General features: G+C 45.4%; 1 protein-coding gene across 8 annotated transcripts in view; it reads left to right on the top strand.

The window, feature by feature from the left end:
* The first annotated feature begins 1,899 nt into the window (after nucleotides 1–1,899).
* Nucleotides 1,900–22,139, top strand: part of LOC128348284 (ABC-type organic anion transporter ABCA8-like) — a 120,640-nt gene continuing 100,400 nt past the window's right edge. For 6 of the 8 annotated variants that reach the window (XR_008318052.1, XR_008318053.1, XM_053304097.1 and 3 more), the window contains exons 1-2: nucleotides 10,610–10,682; nucleotides 16,202–16,314. Coding sequence is in view for 6 of the 8 variants with exons in the window: in XM_053304097.1 (XP_053160072.1) it covers nucleotides 10,637–10,682; nucleotides 16,202–16,314 (159 nt within the window). In the remaining 2 variants the exon portion in view is untranslated. Of the gene's footprint in view, nucleotides 2,357–8,998; nucleotides 9,024–10,609; nucleotides 10,683–16,201; nucleotides 16,315–22,139 lie in introns of those variants that run through there. The other 2 variants (XM_053304096.1, XM_053304095.1) reach the window with 2 other exon arrangements.

The following is a 22,139-nucleotide window of genomic DNA, read 5'->3' as shown; positions in this document are numbered from 1 at the left end:
AGGTGGGGGCTGGTGGGAGCGGGGGCCAATTGGCCCCTGGAAGCTCCAGCATGCCCTGCGTGCAGGGCATGCTGGCGAGACCCCCGGAGCCATGAGGCAGCTTTTCACCTCCCCTCCAGGGGTCTCCTCATGAGTAGCTGTGCTGCGGCTACTCACAACGGGGAAGCCCGGGTTTGCGGAGCACTCGCTCCGCAAACCTGGGCTAAGGGGAGGGCTACAAAAGCGGGCCAGCTGCTTGTAAGCCACCGGGCTCGCCTGCAAGCCCGGTGGTTTACATGATCAGCAAAAATCGGGCTAGGCTCTCCTAGCCCAATTTTTGCTGATCGTGAGACTAGCCCCAATGTGTTCTTTTCTTCATGTTTCTGTACTGGTCAAAGACTGTAATAGTTTATCTATCTATCTGACTACATTTTGGAAGAGTCGAAGAAGAAATGAAAACTGCTATCGTTATATTCCAAAATATATCCGTTCAAATTCTGTAAAACAATAGAGGAAATTCATCTAGTCATAAAGTGTAACAGCAGCAAGGAGAGGTAGCACTACAATATGGTCCTTAAGATCTGATGAGGAAAAAGCCTGATCCAAATAAACATAGTGTCCGATAGCCAGACAAAATTACTGATGAGAAGTCCCACTGAGTCCTAAGAGTATCTTCTATTCAGAGGAGTTCCTTTCACAGACAGGGGAAGGGTTGATTACTGTTGGCTCCATCTGTTGTTACCCAGCACTTGGTCTTGTGGTAGCAAGCATGAATTGTCCCCTTTGCTAAGCAGGATCTACCCTGGTTGGCATTTGAATGGGAGACTACATGTGTGAGTACTGTAAGATATTCCCCTCAGGGGATGAGACTGTTCTGGGAAGAGCTCTGCATGCTTGCATGCAGAACCTCCCAAGTTCCCTCTCTGGCATCTCTAGAGAGGGCTGAGAGAGAAGGCCCATTCACATGTTATGTTCAACTTGTATAAGCAGTGTACAGTGTACACAGGCATAGTCATTCACTTGTTATGGTGGATGCAGGTACAGAAGCACACTTCCTATCTGTTCCATGCATTTAAAGGACCTCCAAATGGGTATCCTGGCTCACTTTTTAAATGAACATAGGTACAGTCATTCACACAAACATACAAGTGTACAGACATTTGCACACTCATACAGCAAAATATCTGAACCCACCTAGACTCCTGCCTGCAACCTTGAGGAAGCCACTGCCAGCCTGTGTAGACTGTACTGAGCTAGATGCACCAATGATCTAACTTGGTATAAGGCAAATTCCTATGCTGGGAGGAGAGCTGGTCTTGTGGTAGCAAGCATGACTTGCCCCCTTAGCTAAGCAGGGTCCACCCTGGTTGCATATGAAAGGGAGACTAGAAGTGTGAGCACTGTAAGATGTTCTCTTTAGGGGATGGAGCCACTCTGGGAAGAGCATCTAGGTTCCAAGTTCCCTCCCTGGCTTCTCCAAGACAGGGCTGAGACATATGCTTTTCCTGCCTGCAACTTTGGAGAAACCGCTGCCAGTCTGTGTAGACAATAATGAGCTAGATGGACCAGTGACCTGACTTAGTATACAGCAGCTTCCTATGTTCCTAACCTTGATTCTGCCTACCATTTGTTGATCTACCCTTTGCCCCACCAGCTGCTACTGCTATTGTAGGTTATCCCTACTTGAAACTAGCAGTAAATCACCCTTTGATGAGCAAAAACCAAATCTTAATGCTTCACAGTCACAAGGAGAAATTATGCTTTTCCTTACAGATGGGAGCTGGATAGTACTCCAGTTTACATAAACCATTTACATAACTCTGTGTTTGCTGGTCTTGGAAAAGTTTTGCCTGATTTTATCAGTGAAGAAATGGTATTCATACTGGATCTCACAACAAATGCTCCCGTTTCAGAGATTCAGTGCACTCTGCACTCCTGTGTTAAGAGAAGAGTTTATCTGACATTTGTCTGCTTGCTTTGCTGACAGATTTATCACCCCAACTAGAAGAAGATGCATCCTCCTTTCCAATTTGGTGTAGAAAATTTCATTTATATGAGAAGCTGCTTTTGTCTGCCAAACTCTGGAGCATGGAATCGCCTCTGATCCAGCATGCATCAAGACTGATCAAACACTGGACACAAAGATAGTCCTGGGGGAAGACTGGGGAGGGGAGCAGTGAAAAACCCGAAATGTTTGGGAAAGGGCGTGCCTTCTTTTGGCTGCGTGAACAGAACGATGCAATAAAGGAGCAATGAAGCAGAAAGAGATGCAGCAGACCTTGGAAAACATGTCCTAGGAAGAGAAAGGACATTGCCCTGATGATGCAATTATTTTTTCATTCACTGCTACATTTCTAGCTCAAATTGATTATCTAAGGTAAGCTTTCAAAATGTTGCTCTTTCTCTCTGCCTCCCAAGGTATTTTATCCCTCAGTTTGGCGGGGGATGCTGCTAGTTTGTATAGCTGTCTAAGGATCAAAGTAGACATGTATGCAAATGTGTGCTATGAGCTGGAAGTGCCTCTTTTCTATTTTGTATGGTCATGGTTCAGATCAGGAATGTGGCATGGGAGAGAAGCTCACTCTTTTCTTTCATGCCATTTTCCTGATGAAAATCTATCACATACAAACCAGAAGCTGTTTGTTATTAAGCAGGGTCCTTGAATGTCAAGTGGCATATGATTTAAATAACTGTACATCGTATAACAGGGACTGCTTTTCAAAACTGTTTGGAAATTACAGATCATGCAAAATGCTGTTGAAAGAGTTTTGAGCAGTGTTGTATTTGGGTAGGATGTCACTCAACGACTGGATCAGCTGCATACTGGTTACTAGCATGATTCAAAGTCCCGGTCACGACCTATACATCCCTAAATGGCTTAGAATCATGCTGTTCTCTAAATGACCATCTTCCCCATTTCAGTCCTCTAAGGTCCTCTAGCTTTACCATTCTTGTATCCCTGGTTTGCACATGTGTGACAATGAGAGTTTATTTTCTGTAGTGCCCAGAAGGTGGAATATCCTGCTTCAGGAGATTCACTGTTCTCCCATGGACCTTTCTTTTTTTAGGTAGTCCCCCCCCCCCTGCTCATTATTTCTTTACTGTTTGATCATTTTATCAGCTACTTGTTTTGTGTAATTGTTTTTATTATTATTTCTTGTTTGCACAGTCAGACAGGTGTTATTGACTCGTTTGTTTTATCCAGACATCGAGTCCTTCCCAAGGACCTGGGATGCCAGAATTTTATTGTCAATTGTTATAGATATCGTCACAGAATATAGGCTGTTCCCAGTAAAGCTGCTTTTTGTAATTGGCCGATGGTGATTTCTGTGGCCCCTATGGTGTTGAGGTGCTCTTCAAGGTCTTTTGGAACTGCACCCAGGGTGCCAATGACCACTGGGATTATTTTGGTCTTTTTCTGCCACAGCCTTTCAATTTCAATTTGTAGATCTTTGTATCAATTTGTAGATCTTTGTATCAATTTGTAGATCTTTATTATTTATTATTTATTATTATTATTAAAACTTTTATACTGCACTTCCAAAAGGCTCATTAAAACACCATTAAAATCAGTTAATAATTAAAACAAAAATTATAAAGCATAAAACAATGATTAACAATTAAAAACATCATAAAACAACAATTAAATAATCAGAACAATTTAAAAACAAGTTTTAAAAAGCTGAGAAAGCCTGGTTGAAGAGATGTGTTTTCAGGTGTTTTCTGAAAATTGCCAGAGATGGGGAGGATCTTATCTCAGCAGGAAGCACATTCCACAGTCTTGGGGCAGCAGCCGAGAAGGCCCGTCTCTGTGTAGCCACCAAACGAGTTGGTGGCAACTGGAGATGGACCTCCTCAAGTGACCTCAATGGCCTGTGGGGCTCATAGCGAAGAAGACGCTCTCTTAAATACCCAGGGCCTAAGCCGTTTAGGGCTTTATAAGTTATAACTAGCACTTTGTATTTTGCCCGGAAACCTATTGGCAGCCAGTGTAACTCCATCAACAAAGGAGTAATGTGGTCTCTCTGAGATGACCCAGAGACCAACCTGGCTGCCGCATTCTGAACCAACTGAAGTTTCCGGACTATGTACAAAGGCAGCCCCACGTAGAGTGCATTACAGAAGTCCAGTTTGGAGGTTACCAACAAATGTACCACTGTTTTGAGGTCACTGATCTTGAGAAACGGGCGCAGTTGGCGTATCAGCCGGAGCTGATAGAAGGCACCCCTGGCCACCGCCTCAACCTGAGAAACTAAGGAGAGACGTTGATCTAGAAGTACTCCCAGACTGCGAACCTGTTCCTTTTGGGGAAGTGTGACCCCGTCTAGAACAGGTAGATCAAAATCATCTCTAGAGTTCTGACCCCGCACAATAAGTACCTCTGTCTTATCTGGATTCAGCTTCAGTTTATTCTCCCTCATCCAGCCCATTACTGCTTCCAGGCAGGCATTTAGGGAGGATATGCCAGCTCCTGAAGAAGTTGACATGGAGAAGTAGATCTGGGTGTCATCAGCATACTGGTAAGACCGAGCTCCAAATCCCCTGATGATCTCTCCCAGCGGTTTCATGTAGATGTTAAAAAGCATTGGAGAGAGTATGAAGCCTTGAGGGACACCATACTTAAGCTCAGATTTTGAAGAGCAACAATCTCCAATCGACACCATCTGGAATCTGTCCGAGAGGTAGGAGTGGAACCACTGTAAAACAGTGCCTCCTACCCCTAACACCCTCAGACGTTCCAGAAGAATACTATGGTCGATAGTACTGAAAGCCGCCGAGAGATCCAGGACGACCAACAGAGTCACACTTCCTCTGTCAATTGCCAATTGGAGATCATCCATCAGGCCGACCAAGGCAGTCTCCACCCCATAGCCCGCCCGAAAACCAGTTTGAAATGGGTCAAGATAATCAGTTTCCTCCAAGACCACCTGGAGCTGAGAGGCCACCACCCTCTCAATTACCTTGCCCAGCCATGGGAGATTGGAAACTGGCCTATAATTGCTCAACTCTGAGGGATCTAATGCAGGCTTCTTTAGAAGAGGTCTAATAATTGCCTCCTTAAGACAAGGAGGCATCCTGCCCTCCCTCAGAGAAGCATTTATGATTTCTACAAGGCTGCCTACAACAGCCTCCCTGCTAGATAGAACAAGCCATGTTAGACAAGGATCAAGAGGACAAGTGGTAGGGCTCACCACTCCAAGCAGCTTGTCCACATCCTCAGGAGTCACAAACTGAAATTGATCCAGTCGAATCGTATAAGAGGAGTTGTTGGACACCTCCAGTTCAGACATCAAATTAATTGTGGAGTCTCCATCTAGGTCGGCCCGAATCTGAGAGATTTTGTCTGCGAAAAATTCATCAAACATACCACAGCGGGTAACTGATGCCTCCAAATTCTGGTTCAAGGGAGAGGGAGCAGATACTAGTCCCCTCACAACCCTGAACAACTCCGCCGGACGTGAACTCGCAGAGGCAATACGGGCAGAAAAGAACCGCTTCTTTGCCGCATGTATCGCCTGAGCATAGATCTTTAAATGTGCTCCATGTCGTAATCTGTCGGATTCGAGTCGGGTTTTTCTCCACTTGTGCTCCAGTCGCCTACCTTGCCGCTTCAGCCCCTGTAGATCTTCCGTATACCAAAGGGTCAAATTTGAAGCAGGTCGGAGGGGATGCTTAGGAGCAATTGTGTCTACTGCCCTGGTGAGCGAGTTGTTCCAGTTCTCAACCAGGGCATCAACAGGATCACCAGCAGAGCCAACATTAAATCCCTCCAAGGCTTCTTGGAATCCTACCGGATCCAGTAACCTCTTCGGGCGGACCATTCTAATAGGCCCCTGCGAAGGTGGAAAGTGGTTGTAAGTCCAACCTTAACCAGATGGTGGTCCGTCCATGACAACGGGGAGATCGTAGGAGTCTCAACCCACGGAACACCACCCTGATCAGAATAAAAGACCAAATCAAGCGTGTGACCTGCAATATGCATCGATCCAGAAACCGCTTGGGATAGGCCCATAGTCGTCCTGGCCGCTATGAACTCCTGAGCTGCCCTGGACAAATTGGTCCCAAAATGAAAATTGAAGTCCCCCAGCACCAAAAGTCTGGAAGACTCCAACGCGGGTTCCGCGACCAAGTCCGTGAGCTCAGTAAGGGATTCCGCTGGGCAGCGGGGCTGTCGGTACACCAACAGAAGTCCCAATCTATCCCTGGTCCCCAAACTCAAGTACACACATTCAATATGGTCCGATACCCTAACAGGGACCCTCGTAAGGGAGATGTTATCCTTATAGACCACAGCCACTCCACCTCCCCGCCCACGTCCCCTCACCTGCTCCTCTACAGAATATCCTGGAGGAAGAAGCTGGGACCAAACTGGACCACTAGCCTCCCCCAACCAAGTCTCAGTAATACACATCAGGTCGGCCCCTTCATCCATGATCAAATCATAGATGGGTTCTGATTTATTTTGGACTGACCTGGCATTGCAGAGGAGCAAGGTAAGGTTTTGTGGGATGTTGGCAGTGCTCCCCGAGGTCAAAGAGCTGGCAGGACAGCCGGAAAGGGGGACAGCTATTAGATTTCTGACCACCCTTCCCCTGGAACAGCCCGCTGACCTGCCAGCATTTCTTCTTCTATTACCCAAAACCACCGGAATAGCTGCCCTACCTTCAACGAAGGCAGTCCCTGGCTCCCCATCTCCAGACAAACCCACACACATTACAACTTCAACCCAACCTCAGCACAACTTAAAACTGATTAAACAGAAGCCCCACTATTGAATGCCTCCCTCTATACAAATGGTTGGACAAAGTGTCCAGCCCTCGCCCTCATTTCTCCCTCGAAGAGGCTCCCCCAAAGGGGCAACCCCCTTTGGTGTCGCCCCTTTGGTGGCGACCCCGCTGCCACTGGCAGTCTTCCTATATAGGCTGAGCAATAAGCTCAGCAGGTGGAACCAGGAAAAACTGCCCCGACACCCTTACAGCCCCAGTCCTGCAAAGCCTCTCCGTAAGCAGTCCTGGGGGGAGGCAGATAGCAACCAGGGAGGGCAGAAGAGAAGAGGCAGGCACCCCAGTCTCACACCCTGGGGGAGATGGTATCCTCCTCTTCTCCTCTTCTCCAGCAGGCTTCTGATTATTTAAAGTGTTTGTTTAAGCTGCATTTGCTATTTGCTTGATATAAGAAAAGTAGGATAATTCCACCCACCCATGCCCAACAAACAAAATTAAATGCAATCCATTTGATTAATTTGTGGATTAAATTATTTGAAATGATCTGTAAAGGCTGATTGAAATATTTGCAGTTTTATTTTCTTCGGCTTGTCTACAATCAATGTATATTTTGTTTATCTGTCATTGTAGCAATGTCCTGAGCAAGTGTTTCTTTTAGAATTATTGATACCTTAACATTTGATTCTGCTTGAGTAGTACTTACTGCTGGAGCAGTAAGACCAAAACAGAATTATTGGAAACCTAGAGTTAAATAATGTTTTGATATTTACCTCCAGTGGAAGTTAAGACTTCTGCTCTCCACGTTGACCAATAATATCGCAGTCCCAAAGTAACATTACAGACCATTGGACAGCTGTGGTGCATTTTGTTCTTTAATGGCAGCTTTAGCTTGATTGGTTGAAGTAGATCTGGAATCTCTCCCCCCCCCCCCGCCTTGAGTGTGAGCTGCAAATGACTGACTTTTTGAAGTAGATTTCTTAGAGTTCTTCTTTAGTGTGAATTGAGGAGGGACTGTCTGCATATAAAGCTGATCAGCATAAAGGTTGAGAGTGCTGAGATGAGACTCTTCTCTGAAAGAGGGACTTTACCTGCCTGGAACTTGTGTTATCCCAGTCAGAATCTCCTTAATGCAAAGCAAATTCCTTCTGGACATTGCCCAGGTACTGTTTGGACACATTATAGCAGGCCTGCACAACTCAAATGATCTGGCGGGCCGAAACCAACAGTGATTTGGTTCATGGGGGCCGAGGTCAATTCTTCGGGTGCTGATTATTAGAGTAACACTTAATATCAATCAACCAATCAAACAAATTAAAGTGCAATGAATTAAAAATGAATTAAAAATGAATTTAATCGATATTCAACTTTTGATGTTCTGGCAGGCCAAGATTGATTAAATTAATATGAAATAAGTTGAATTAAAATTCATTCTAATAATATAAATATTATACAGTCTATACAAAATACATAATAAAATGCATTGTTCTTCCTTTCCACCTCTGCCAAATCATCACACATAACATGGAACACTTTCAAGGAAAAAAAATATGAGAAGCTCGTCTCATAATTTTGGAAAATCAGGGAGAAGGGGAAAGAAAGATGGAAAGGATGCAGCAGAAGGCTTGGCTAGAGAGAGAGAGAGAGAGAGAGAGAGAAAATGGAGCAGTCTTGGTGGGTGAGAGAGAGAGAGAGAGAGAGAGAGAGAGAGAGAGAGAGAGAGAGAATGAATGGAGCAATCTTGGTGAGAGAGAGTCCGTTTCCCGTTGTTCCGGAGGTCCCCATTCTCCTCCCACCACTAACAGCTTTCCCTCCCCATCCCTCAGCAACGCTTTCTCTCCCCGCCGGGCTCCCTCCATCTCTGCCATTTTTGCCTGCCCCTGCCACTGGACTCCCTCGTGGGGCCACTGTCCATCGCCGCCTCCTACCTCATCGCCACCGCCGCCCCCCCCTTCCAGTCACCGTGCAGCTGAGGAGGTGCCCCCGGGGCTATTTCCCCTTCCTCCCCCTGCTGCTTAACCCCCCCTCCAAAATTCCAGCTGCCGTGCAGCCGAGGAGATGGCTGCGGGGGTGCGGGTGTCCTTCCCTCCCCTCCCCCATGGCGGCGGCAGCGGCGGAGGCGCATGGCGACAGAATTCAGAGCGGTGCTGGGGCCTGCTATTTGGCCTGGCGTCGCTTTCCAACTTCGAGGCACGCCTGCGCAGTTAAGAGACTTAACTGCGCAGGCGCGCCTTGCAGTTGGGAAGCAACGCTGTGCCAAATGGCAGGCCCGAGTGTCGCTCTGATTTCTGCTGCTGTGCGCTGCTGCTGTCATGGGGGAGGGTAAGGAAGAACTCCCACAGCCATCTCCTCGGCCGCACAGCGGCTGGAATTTGTGGGGGGGGGGTTTAAGCAGCAGGGGGAGGAAGGGGAAATAGCCCCGGGGGCCAGGAAAAAAGGCCTCGCGGGCCGCATGCGGCCCTCGGGCCGTACATTGTGCAGGCCTGCATTATAGGCATGAGCTCTTTTCCTCTTTTCTACATAGCTTTTAATGTCTAACAATATCTACTGTTCACATTATTGTACAGAGTTTGGGTATATGAGGCTCTTCTTAAAAAGGAAGGACATGTTTTTATTGAAAAGGCTTGCATCAAAATAAATGCACAAGTTAAAACAGATCTTCGAGAATAAACAATCAAGGCTTGGAGTGAAAAACCCTCTCAGTCTGAAAAGACACTTGAAACGATATTTTGCCCCCACCCCCAACCAAGGCTAATTCTAGCTTGGATACAAAAGATAGTTCTTTAGCTCTTCCTGGCATCTCAAAAAGCATTGTTAAAAAGAAAAAGCACAATTCTCACTGTTGTTTCTGGATTCAAAAGAGACTGGCCCCATCTTGAAACAGGAAATAAGTCCACTCTCTCTCTCTCTCTCTCTCTCTCTCTGTGTGTGTGTGTTTTAAAGTATCTTTAAAAGTCCATTTTCCCAGCCAGCCCTAGGCTGTCTGAGTACCTGGTCAGCTCATTTTAAAAGTTCTTTATACACAGAATCCAAGGGAAAGAGTTCTGCTATGCAAGGACAAAGCAGTGGAGTTGAAACAGGAATATTAACAGTTTAGTGGAATAGATATTATAAGCAGAGAAGCAAACACAGACTGCCTTCAGAGCTCTTGCGGCTGGTTCTTTGTTAGCCCCGCCTCTACACCAGGACTGGAATACAAGTAACTAAAGCCCCATTCAAAAGCTGGCATGGATCAAGGAATGGATTAACAAAAAAAAACCACTCTCTGGAGCACCTAAATGGAGTACTCTCACTCTACCTGCCCCTCCTAATTTCAAAATAATCAATTTAGTTTGTCATTTAGTCCTTGAAATGTTGCTCTGAGTGGAGATAGTAATACTGTTTTGGTTATTTGCATTCTTTCTCCTCATTAAGGTCAGACTGCTCTCTTATCAGTTGCATGTAAAGCTTTGACACGTGTAGAGAGAAACTGCGGGACAGTCAATTCATATGCCAAGCAGCTCTGGCACAAAAATTGTTCCCCTCATGTCAAGCAGGAAGGCCAGATTAGTCCAGAATTGCATTTATCCATGTCAAGAGGTTCACCTCCGTCCTCGGAATGGGTTTACCAGATCACAACCAGGGATCATTTCTGTTCTCATAAACTATTTCAAAAACGCTGATGAATATCTAGCCAGCCATTGTGCTCCCACTGTGTTCTTCCACTCTCCCTTCTGTGGGGCAAAATTGAAATCCAGAGCAGGTGTGGAAGAGGATGTAGAAGCCAGAGGAGAAACGGGATGGGAGGCACAGTCACTACATGCTGGAAACAGCAATTGCCGCAAAATGCAACAGCCAGGTTGATCTCTGGGTCAGTGTTCTCTCTGTTTCAATGTTTTAATCTTCTAAATGTTTCCCCTTCCAGCTGTCCTACCAGCTCTTTGACTTGGGGAGCAATGTCAACCATCCACAGAGCCTCACCTCGCTCCTTTGTAATGTCAGGTCAGTCCAGAATAAATCAGAGATCATCCATGATTTGATTCTGGATGAAGGGGCCGACCTGATATGTATCATAGAGAGTTGGTTGGGGGAGGCTGGTGGTCCAGTCTGGTCCCAACTTCTACCTCCAGGGTACCCTGTTAAGGAGCAGGTGAGGGAATGTGGGTGGGGATATGGAGGAGCTGTGGTCTATAAGAATATCTCCCTTGCCAGGATCCTTGTCAGAGTGTCTGGCCATATTTATTTATTTATTTATTTTTAAATTTATTCGATTTCTATACCGCCCTTCCAAAAATGGCTCAGAGAGAAATAAATAAGATGGAACCCTGTCCCCAAAGGGCTCACAATCTAAAAAGAAACATAAGATAGATACCAGCAACAGTCACTGGAGGTACTGTGCTGGGGGTGGATAGGGCCAGTCACTCTCCCCCTGCTAAATAAAGAGAATCACCACATTAAAAGGTGCCTCTTTGCCAAGTTAGCAGGGATATTGAATGTGTGTTTGGGGACCAGGGATAGTCTGGGACTTCTGTTGGTGTACCGATCACCCTGCTCCAACAAAGTCTCTAACTGAGCTGATGGACTTGGTCTTGGCATTGGAGTCCCCCAGGCTTGTAGTGCTGGGGGGACTTCAATGTTCACTTGTGGACCAATTTGTCCAGGGCGGCTCAGGAGTTCATAGCACCCATGGGCCTATTCCAAGCTATCTCGGAAACAACGCACATTGCTGGTCAAACACTTGATCTTGATTGAACCCCTGCTAACTTGGCAACCCTTGCTAACTTGGCAAAGAGGCACCTTTTAACATGGTGATTCTCTTTATTTAGCATGGGGAGAGTAACTGGCCCTATTCACCCCCAGCACAGTACCTCCAGTGACTGTTGCTGGTTTCTATCTGTGTGTGTGTGTGTGTGTGTGTGTGTGTGTGTGCGCCCTTTGGGGACAGAGATCCATCTTATTTATTTATTATTTCTCTGTGTAAACTGCCCTGAGCCATTTTTGGAAGGGAGGTATAGAAATAGAATGAATGAATGAATGAATGAATGAATGAATGAATGATCTATCTGGTCTTTCACTCTGATCATGGGTTGGGACTCCTGTGATTTCACTATTGTCATGGACTTGCCACCATCTGGTTAAGTTTGGACTCACAATTGCGTCTCATCTCTTTAGGGGTGAGGAGCCTATTAGGATGGTCCACCCAAGAAGGTTATTGGATCCAATAGGATTCCAAAAGCTTTGGTAGGATTTATTGTTGGCTCTGCCAGTAATCCTGTTGATGCCCTGGTGGAGAATTGGAACAGCAGACTCACCAGGGCAGTAGACATGATCACTCCTAAGGGTCATCTCCTACCCACTTTGAAACTGACCCCTTGGTATATGGAAGAACTATGGGGACTGAAGCAGTGAGGTAGACGACTGGAGCACAAGTGGAGAAAGACTCATTCAGATCTGACAGATTACAACATAGAGCACATTTGAAGATCTATGCTCAGGCAATACATGCAGCAAAGAAGCAATTCTTTTCTTCCTGTATTGTTTCCTTAAGTTCACGCCCAGCAGAGTTATTCTGGGTTGTAAGAGAGATCATGTGTGCCCCTCCTCCCTTGAATCATAATTTGGAACCATCAGTTACCCTTTGTGACATTTAATGAGTTCTTTCTGGATAAAATATCTCTTATTTGGGACGACGTAGAGTCAGACCCCACAATTATAGCAGTGTCTGATGCGGAGGTGTCCAGCCACTCTTCTTATGTCATTAGCCTGGATCAGTTTCAGTTTGTGACTCCAGAGGATATGGATAAGCTGCTTGGAATGGTGTGGCCTACCATCTGTTCTCTTGACCCTTGTCTGATATGGCTTATACTATCAAGCAGGGGGGGTTGTTGTAGAAGGCCTGGTAGATATTAGATGCTTCTCTGAGGGAGGACGGGATGCCTTCCTGTTTTAAGGAGGCAATTATTGGACCTCTTCTGAAAAAGCCTGCAATGGATCCCCCAGTTAAGCAACTATAGGCGTGTCTCCTACCTTTGGTGGCTGGGCAAATTAATTGAGAGGGTGGTGACCTCCCAGCTCCAGGCAGCCTAGGCCCATTTCAAACTGGTTTTTAGGTGGGCTATGAGGTGGAGACTGCCTTGGTCAGCCTGATGGATGATCTCCAATTGGGAATTGACAGGAGTGTGACACTGATGGTCCTTTTGGCTCTCTCAGCAACTTTTGATACTATTGACCATAGTATCCTTCTGGAGCATCTGAGGGGATTTGGGGGTGGGGGAAGGGAGGCACTGCCTTGCAGTGGCTCTGCTCCTATAACTCTGGCAGATTCCAGATGGTGTCCATTGAAGACTGTTCTTCAAAATCTTAACTCCTATATGATGCCCCTCATGGCTCCATATTGCCTCCAATGTTTTTTAACATCTACATGAAACCAATGGGAGAGATCATCAGGAGATTTGGTGCAGGGTGTTATCAGTATGCTGATAACACCCAAATCTATTTCTCCATATTAACATCATGGGAAGAAGGTATAACTTCCCTAAATGACTGCCTGGACACACTAAAATATGTTCTATGTGGGGCTGCCTTTGTACATAGTCCGGAAACTGCAGTTGGTACAGAATGTGGCAGCCAGTTTGGTCTCTGGGTCATCTGGGAGAGACCATATTACTCTTGTATTGAAAGAGCTACACTGGTTGTTGATAAGTTTCTGGGCAAATACAAGGTGTTGGTTATAACCTATAGAGCCCTAAATAGCTTAGGTCCTGGGTATTTAAAAGAATGAGCTGGGTCTCACGATCAGTGAGACCGGGTTTGGAAAGTGCGCAGGGAGAGCGGGCTAAGCCCGCTCTCCCTGCACATGAGCAGGGAGGGAGCCCTGGGCAGCCGGATCGGCCACCCACACGATTGCTGGCTCTGTGATGGAGCTGGCGGGGGCTGGGGAGCTCGGGGGCCGTGTGGAGACCCCCAGAGCCGGGAGGCAGCTTTTTGCCTCCCCTCCGGGGGTCTACTTGTGAGTAACCATGGTGTGGAGCTGCGCCATGGCTACTCATGATCTTTAAAACCAGGTTTGTGGAGGGCTCGCTCCACAAACCTGGTTTTAGGGCAGGGGTAGTTAGGCGGGTTACCTGCCTAGGAACTACCGGGCTCATAGCTGAGCCCGGTGGTTCGCCCCATCGTGTGAATAGCCTCCTTGTCTTCTTCGCCATGAGCCCCACCGCCCATTGAGATCATCTGGAGAGGTTTGTCTGCAGTTGCCACTGGCTTGTCTGGTGGCTGCTTATGGACAGGCCTTCTCTGTTGCTGCCCCGAGGCTTTGGAATATGTTCCCTGCTGAAATAATATGCTCCCCAACTTTGAGAACTTTTAAAAAGGCAATTAAGATACATTTGTACAGCCAGGCTTTTGATTAGATTTACAGTTTTTAATGTTGTGTTAAATTTTAAATTATTTTAATGTTTATTGTTTTAATTTTGTATTGTTCAATTGAAAACTGCCCAGAGACATAGGTTTTGGGAGGTATATAAATGTGTTTCAATAAACTACTGTGTTTCTCTTCTCCCTCCCCATCCCATATTTCTTCTTCCCATTGCTTCCCCCATTCCCCTGCCTGGGAATGGTTCATGCAGTGCTGCTGCTGCATTTCTTCCCTCCTACCCAGCCACCTGTGCCTGCTCAAATGGTGGCATTTCATCTCTCACATGCAGCTGTAGGCTGCACTGAGCTATTCACCTGGCCATGCCCCCGCCACAGACAGGATGGAGATCAGGCAGGCTGGGAGTTTTCTATTGGCTGGCTGCAGTGCACCCACTGCCCAGCACTGAAAACAGTCATGCTTGGCCGCCCCACACAGCAGTGATAGCACGGGCTGGTGGAGGTAGGGGGCATTATTTGGTGGCCTCAGGGGCTCTGGGGGACTGGACTTCCACTGCAAAGTCTTGGGAAAATGTTGCCTTTGACTCTAGTCTAGGCATATTGGGTCCTTTGAGATGGCAGTAAGTTGCAAGAGATGAGAAGTTTATGTGCAAGTTCCAAGTGTGAGTTTCCTCATCCTCCACACACTCCCATAGGCTTCTGTCTTCCAGTGCAGTTTCTCACACTGTTCAGATGCCAAGCAGGGTACATTTGCAATTTTTTGCAGCAGCATCCACTGGCCAGCTCTTGCTTTATAAATGGACAGTTTTCACAGTGGAGTGAAGTAAGAAGTGGGATCCCCCAGGGATCTGTACTGAGACCTGCGCTTTTAAAATGTATCCATAAATAAATTACAAGTTGGGGTGATCAGAGAAATGTCCAGATTTGCAGATTACACTTAACTATTCAGTGTAGTGAACTCCACAACAGATTGTGAGGAGCTCCAAAAGGCTCTCTCCAAACTGAATATGAAACAAAATGGCACCAAATGTGGTTCAATATGGAACCAAATGTGGTTCAAGGGCAAAGTGATGCACATTGGGACAAAAAACCCCAACTTCACATATATACTGATGAGGACTGAGCTGTTGATGACTGACCAGGAGAGGGATCTTGGGGTCATGGTGGACAGCTCCCTGAAAGTGTTGACTCAGTGTGTAGCAGCTTTGAAAAATTCAAATTCTATGCTTGGGATCATTAGGAAAGTGGTTAAAAATAAAGCTGCTAATATGATAATGTCCTTATACAAATCTATATTGCAGCCACATGTGGGGTGTTGTGTACGTTTCTGGTTACTGTATCTCAAAAAGGACATTATAGAATTGGAAAAGGCGTCGAAGAGGGCAACCAAGATGATCGGAGCCTAGAACATTTTCCTTAAAAGGCAAGAAAACATCTGGCGCTTTTTAGTTTAGAAAAAAAGATGCCGGGTGGGGTGGGGGGTGGGGTGGGGACATGGTAAAGGCCTATACAATTATGCATGGTGTAGAGAGATGAGATAGAGAGATTATTCTCCCTCTCACACAACACCAGAACCAGGGGTCATCCATGAAACTGATTGCCAGGAAATTTAGGACCAAAAAAGGAAGTTCTTTTTAACACAGCTGTGCAAAATTAATCAGTGGAATCCTTTGCCACAGGATGTGGTGATGGCCACCAGCTTGGATGGCAAATTAATGGAAGACAGGCCTATCAATGGCTACAAGTCTTGATGTCTATAGGCTACCTCCAGGCTAAGTGGCAGGAGTAAACACATGTTCGAAACTTGCATGCAAATATCTGCAGCTTATTTCTGTCAAGAAGGACCCAAGGTCTGCTGAACATAATTTCTTCAGAAATCACTGTTTGAAAGTCTTTCTTATAACCATCAGTAAAAAAAGAAATATCCCAAAATGGTCTGAATCAATCTATGGTGTCTCCTAAGTCTAAACTCTGCATGGGTATATTACCCCGTAAATACTCAGATAGCAATCTGATTAGAAAAACAGACATGCATGAAGCACTGTCCAAATAAGTGGGGATGGGGAGCTGTGTTGTAATGTTTAACTTCTGCCCACTACTACACCTTGCCTAATTTGATTTCTGTACAAACCTACCTCTCTTGTTCACAGCTCCTGAAATGGAGAAACGACACCAGAAAAACAGAAGTGTATATCAACAGATTATTGCACTCTTCTGGAAAAATGTGATTCTGAAATGGAGGATGAAAACACAAAGTTTTCAGGCAAGTATAATAAACAGCTAGTTAGGGAATAAAATAATCTCATTGAGTTCAGCATTTTCCCTTCAATTGTTTTAAGATTTGGATTTGTGAAAATGTGTTACAATTTGAAAAGCAATAGGTGGTCATTTTTTAAAAAGCTTTTCATTTATTATAAACACTTTCTGAATGACATAAAAAGAGAAAAAGCAGTACATAAAAACATGAAATGGGACTGGCTTCTATTTCTCTCTCCATTTATATTAATGACAGAAAAAAGTGGATTTGCACTGTACACAATTGCAAGAATAAACGTTAAAGCAAATACTCTTCTTAGGCTTAACCTATCACATTTGTAGAGGGTAAAAGTAGCTAGAATTGTTAAGGCTTTATTTATGCATGGTGAAACAAACCTGTTGATCAGCTGTTTTGTGAGGAAAGGGTAGATGGGGGACCGAATACTGGCCCTCTAACGCTCCCACTCCCAACATCTGGGTGGTTTTAGAGAGGATCTGTGTGTCTAGTTTTGGCTGTTGAACTGGGGTAGGAAAAACTACATGTAGGATTTGTTTGCAGGTTGCGCACACAGTTCCTTGTTCAGCCTGCTTCTACATGTTTGTGACTTTAAGGTTTATCAGAAGTGACATGTCCTCCAAAATGTGATTCATATTGTTTGTGAAAAGCGTGCAGATCGATTAAGCTAGAGCACAAAACGTGCTTTCTGAGAAGACTCATGCATATATAGGAAACCTATTAGTATGATTCAAAATTATGTTCTGTCCATCCTACAAAAAGTTCAGGGAAGCATGCAAGTGTAACCCCCTCTCCCCATTTTATCCTACCCTGGAGATGGGTTAGGCTGAGAATACTATCTCCAAGATCAGATCACCTGGGAAGTGATTTGATTCCAGATAGGGGCATAGCTATAATTGAGCGGATGGGTTCAAAGAACCTGGGAGCCCCAGCTCCTGAGGGCCTGCAAGCTCTACCCCTCCCCATTTTCTTCATTATCTCCCTCACTCTGAGGGGCCACCGGAGAGAGGGGCAAACACAGGCCCCCTGTCCCCTAACTACGCCCCTGCACTCAGACCTACCAAGTCTTAGTCCAGCACTCTAACCACTATACCACACTGCTCTTGTACATGCTGCTTTTATTGTTAAGCTCCCTTGGACCAAATGTGCACAATGGGCCTCCAGGAGTCCCAGATTACTGTGGGCAGTTGCTAAAAACATTCACGAGGTGGAGGGAAGAGTATACTGTGTTGGAGGGAGGATTAGGGTCAGAGAGACAGATACATGCTATGAGCTTAAGCTCATCTCCCTGCACTATACAGGGAGGTTTCAGGAGGTGGGAAGGAGAAAGTGTTAGAGGGTGTAATTTACCCATGATGGGTTTTGTGATTAATTAGCAGAGCACTAAAGAAGCTAGCTACTCCAGTTACAGAGTAGAATGCAGAGCTGAGTTGTTGCGGCTATTTATAGAAGACACATGGAGATTCTTGTAGAATCTAAATACTAAGTTTAGACTTGCAATCTGGGCAGTAAATAAATATGAATAAATAAAAATAAAATAATCAGTAGATTTATTGGTGAAGTACACTTTGCATAGGGAAGACCTAATCCTTTCTATAGGCTACTTAATGAATAGGTAGGGGGAGAGAGAGAGAGAGAGAGAGAGAGAGAGGTTTCCATCTGCTCTCCAGAGGAAAGGAAGGGATTCGGACTCATCACAGGAAATGCCTGAGGAGTCAAGGCAGGGGTCATAGAGTAGAGGCAAAGCAGGGACAGGTAAGGAGACCCTCGCTCACTTTCCTTTCCTACTCTCAAGAAACCTCCCCCACACTACAATAATGCAATGGAGTGCCCAAGTTCAGGGCTGCCAGCCAAACTCAAACCTGAGCAAAGTAGTGGGAGGTTTCAGGAAGGTGAAGAAGAAGAGAAAAAGGTGTCATTTATTTTCCTCTTCTGACACCTACCCACCCTTTACCAAGCCCAAGTAGTGCTTACAGGTTGCTGTTGCAGGCCGGAGTGTGGAACTGGCTGTACTCCCTGCTCATCTAGTTCCAAACCTTAGCAGTTAGAACTTACTGCTTAGCAGGCGTCTGTGTATGCCCAGTAGAGGGGCGTGTTTCCCAATCATTTTCTCCCCTATGAGATTCCTCTTGGGTCCCCAACTTCTATATACTAATAGCAAACTTGGTGATCCTGTGCCTAATATAAGGGCAGTGAAACAAGACCACCCACTGGCAAAGTAAGGGTTCTGCATATTACTAGCTCAACACATTGCTGCCTGACATGAAGCATCAAATGGTGCCCCTTCCCTGTTTAAAGCGGCTAAGCAGAGTTGTGTGAACTCTCCTCTTCCCCAAGCCCATTATGCCTGTGGTAAAGTGAATACTCCATTCAGCAAAAATGATTGTGGATATCAAAGAGTAGTAATTTATCCAGATCAATAGATGTGTGGGTCAGATCTATCTCCCTGTTTACAACATTTGGGTTCCTAAAAGACAAGTCTGTCCACAAAGCAGGAAAATTGTTGGGAGAACCCACATGCTGCCTTCAGCTGTTGGAGTCAGGTTGGACTTGACATTTTCCCATCATTCTGTTCCTGTCTCCCTCCCTTCTCCTACCTTTCCCTGGCTTCCTATGTTCTATCCCTGTCCTCTCACTTACCTGAGTACTACAGTGTGACATATCTTTCTGAAGGCTGGAGCGAGCAAGCCAGCCAGTAGCCATCTTCCCTTCCCATGGCTTGACTTTCAAAATGTCCCTTTTCCCCTTTAAGAGATTTTGGAGGATTCTAGCCTCACACGGTGCATTGTGGAGTGTGTAGTTTTTTTAATGGATGCAGCCATAGGTATTGTTTGTTTGACCCAGTCCTCAGTGAATTATAATCTGTCCAGGCATAATATGGTCTCTCCAGGTTACCCCAGAGACCAGACTGGTTGCTGCATTTTGAACTAACTGAAGTTTCTGAACTACATAAAAAGGCAGCCCCACATAGAGCACATTGCAATAGTCAAGTCTGGAGGTTACCAGCTGATGCACCACTGCTTTGAGATCGTTCTCTTCAAGGAATGGATGCAGCTGTCTAATCAGCCGAAGTTGATGGAAAGCACTCCTGGCTGTCGCCTCCACCTGAGATACCAGGGTGAGGCCTGGATCCAAGAGCACTCCTAAGATGCGTGCCTTTCCTCCTGGGGGAGTGTAACCCCATCCAGCACAGGAAGATCTAACTCCTCCCTCAGATTCTGATCCCCCACAATGTGTACCTCTGTCTTGCTTGGATTCAGCTTCAATTTGTTATCCCTCATCCAGCCCATTACTGCCCGTAGGCAGGCATTTGGGGAGTGAATGCCATTTCCTGATGATGATGATGATGATGATGGGATTTGAATGGGAGGAATGAGAAGGATGATATTCCACAATTAATTGAGCAAATGTCTGATACCATCAATGTCACAACACAAACCATAGTCTCAATTTCCCAAAGATTATCAAGTTTATCAGATAAGTTGGATATTGTTAAAGAAATGCTGGAGGGAGTGGTACAGAAACTTATGAAGGGCAGAAATGTGTTGCATTGTCACCAAAAGCATAGCTCTCTGAAAACTTGAAATCAGCTTACCTTGGCTGGTTTGCAGGATTTACAACCTAGGAGTGAGTCACATAAAAAGGCAGCAGTTTGGCTAGAATACTACAGCCAAGACAGGCTATGCTTTTGATATACTGGAAAAGTCTGAATGTTGGGTGATGGAGTAAAAGGAGAAGCATAACATTTTCATTAAGCCAGGTACTTAACTTCGATGCCAGAGCTACAACATTGATTTGGTGACCTTTGAAAGATTGCCCTCCCAGTCCCCCAAGTTGAGGATTTTGCTCTTCTTCCATCAAGCCATGATCCTATTAATTCTTTTGAGGATGAGGTCTTTCCTATCTGGTCTAGAAATATTTCCTCAAAGAGTATTCAGAGACCCTGTTCCTCACACCTGGCTGCAGCAGGCAGCTGAAGTTCCTGTCATTAACATCACAGTGGATCCAAATGCCTCCGTTGACAAAGACTGCATCTAACCAGGGCCAGATGCCTTGGGAGGCAGCCAAAAGTCACCCCTCCCAACTCCAGCTGATAAGATTAATGAAGATTTGAATACTCCTAGTGAAAACGGCCAGATTAACTATTCAAGTGTTCTCCAGGCAGAGTTGTATGAGAGAGTATTTGACAGAGTTGAGGATATAAAGAGCTCTTTTGAATCCATACATACTACCCTGGCGACCATAAGCGTGTGTCAGATAAGGCTGCACAATCCATATATCCTGAGCAAACAGGATTGGCCACAAGGAGAGACCCTGCCTTATGTAGGCCGAGTGAACTCTACTACAGTAATCTCTCAAGGCTTACCTCAACTGAAATGGGACGGTCCAGATCATTTACACACTCCTGATGATTGAGAATGTCAGCATTGTGTCTCTAAAGCAAACAAAATCTCTCTCACGAGATAATCAGAGTGCAGTGGTTCCCTTGGTGACCCTTTCAGACAGAGCAGATATGGAAGTTAACACCACCCAAACACTCCATTAACATGCCCCATAGCAGATGCTGAGCAGGGACCTTGCTTTTAATAACACTCCAGCAAATGGGTCTGTTTGTCATCTTCCAGGCATGCATCCCCAAGAGACTGTGTTGCCTCAGCATATGAGAGAGCATGACATGCAGGTCATTTATGACAACCCAGACCCTCTGGAACCCATCTTGGATAATGGTCTCCTGGACAGACACTACTCTTCAACTGGGGGTTCAAACTGATGAGTCTTTTGCTTCTCACCCTGACTGACATTTACGTATCTACTCAGCATCCGCTTGAGGTTATATCATGGAACACTACACACTGGAAGGCTAGAATCAAGGAAGTTCCCTTTGTTATGACTATATTTCTAAATTTGATTTTTTTTTGCTTTTGCAGAAGACATGCCTTTCCAATGTGCTATTTCTGGATGTTTTTACTTAATTTTTGTTAGCTGCCTCTTGAGGGGCAGGGAGAGGCAGAATCCAGAGGATTGAGCCTGCTTGTTTCTACCACCTTACAGGCCTCAATCATGGTTAGCATCCCTTGATCATTATGCTATGGCAGTTCTTATCAGATATAAACAAACAAGTCTTTTGCAGATTAATGTTTATCTGTCACCCATACATGTACGTACGTCCACAGATTAAAGAGGTGTGGACTAGATGAAAAAGCTACATTAGCAGGACTGGCCTGTTTTAATAGGAGGTAATAGGAGGAGATTTTAATGCAAGATTAAGCTTTAGTGATAGGGCACTGTGTGAGGTTTAATTGCTCCCCGACAGGGCACTAGAGCCTCTGTTACTTGTGCGACACTCTAAAGATGTGGCAGGATGCCTGTTATGAACTTCTAATAACTTGGACCCTCATCTTCCTTTAGGCCGGAGTTCTCGTATAATTTATATATAAGGAGGAGCAAATGACGATCAGTTGTAGAGGCCTGAAGATGCAATGCTGCAGGTCACTTAACTAAAGCAATACCAACATGTAGAGGTGTGAAGCAGGGCTGTATTATAGACCTGCTTTTGTTCAATTTCTATATTAATTCCTTGGTGTCGTCTCTAGATAATCTGGATCATCACCCCGCAAAGTTGGCCTCTAGGCATTTAGTGATTCTCCTTTACATGGATGATGCTGTAATACTTACACAATCCCCAATTGGCTTAAGAAGGGAACTTAATTCTCTTGATGCCTATTTTAAAGAGCATTCCTTACAGATTAATAAATAAAAAACAAAGATGTCCATGAAGAGTCCAAAGCTGTTGAGTTGGGCAATAGATGGATTCA

The sequence above is a fragment of the Hemicordylus capensis genome, chromosome 2, assembly GCF_027244095.1.
Source record: "Hemicordylus capensis ecotype Gifberg chromosome 2, rHemCap1.1.pri, whole genome shotgun sequence".
Taxonomy (NCBI): Eukaryota; Metazoa; Chordata; class Lepidosauria; order Squamata; family Cordylidae; genus Hemicordylus; species Hemicordylus capensis.
This window is presented reverse-complemented; position numbering and strand designations above follow the sequence as displayed.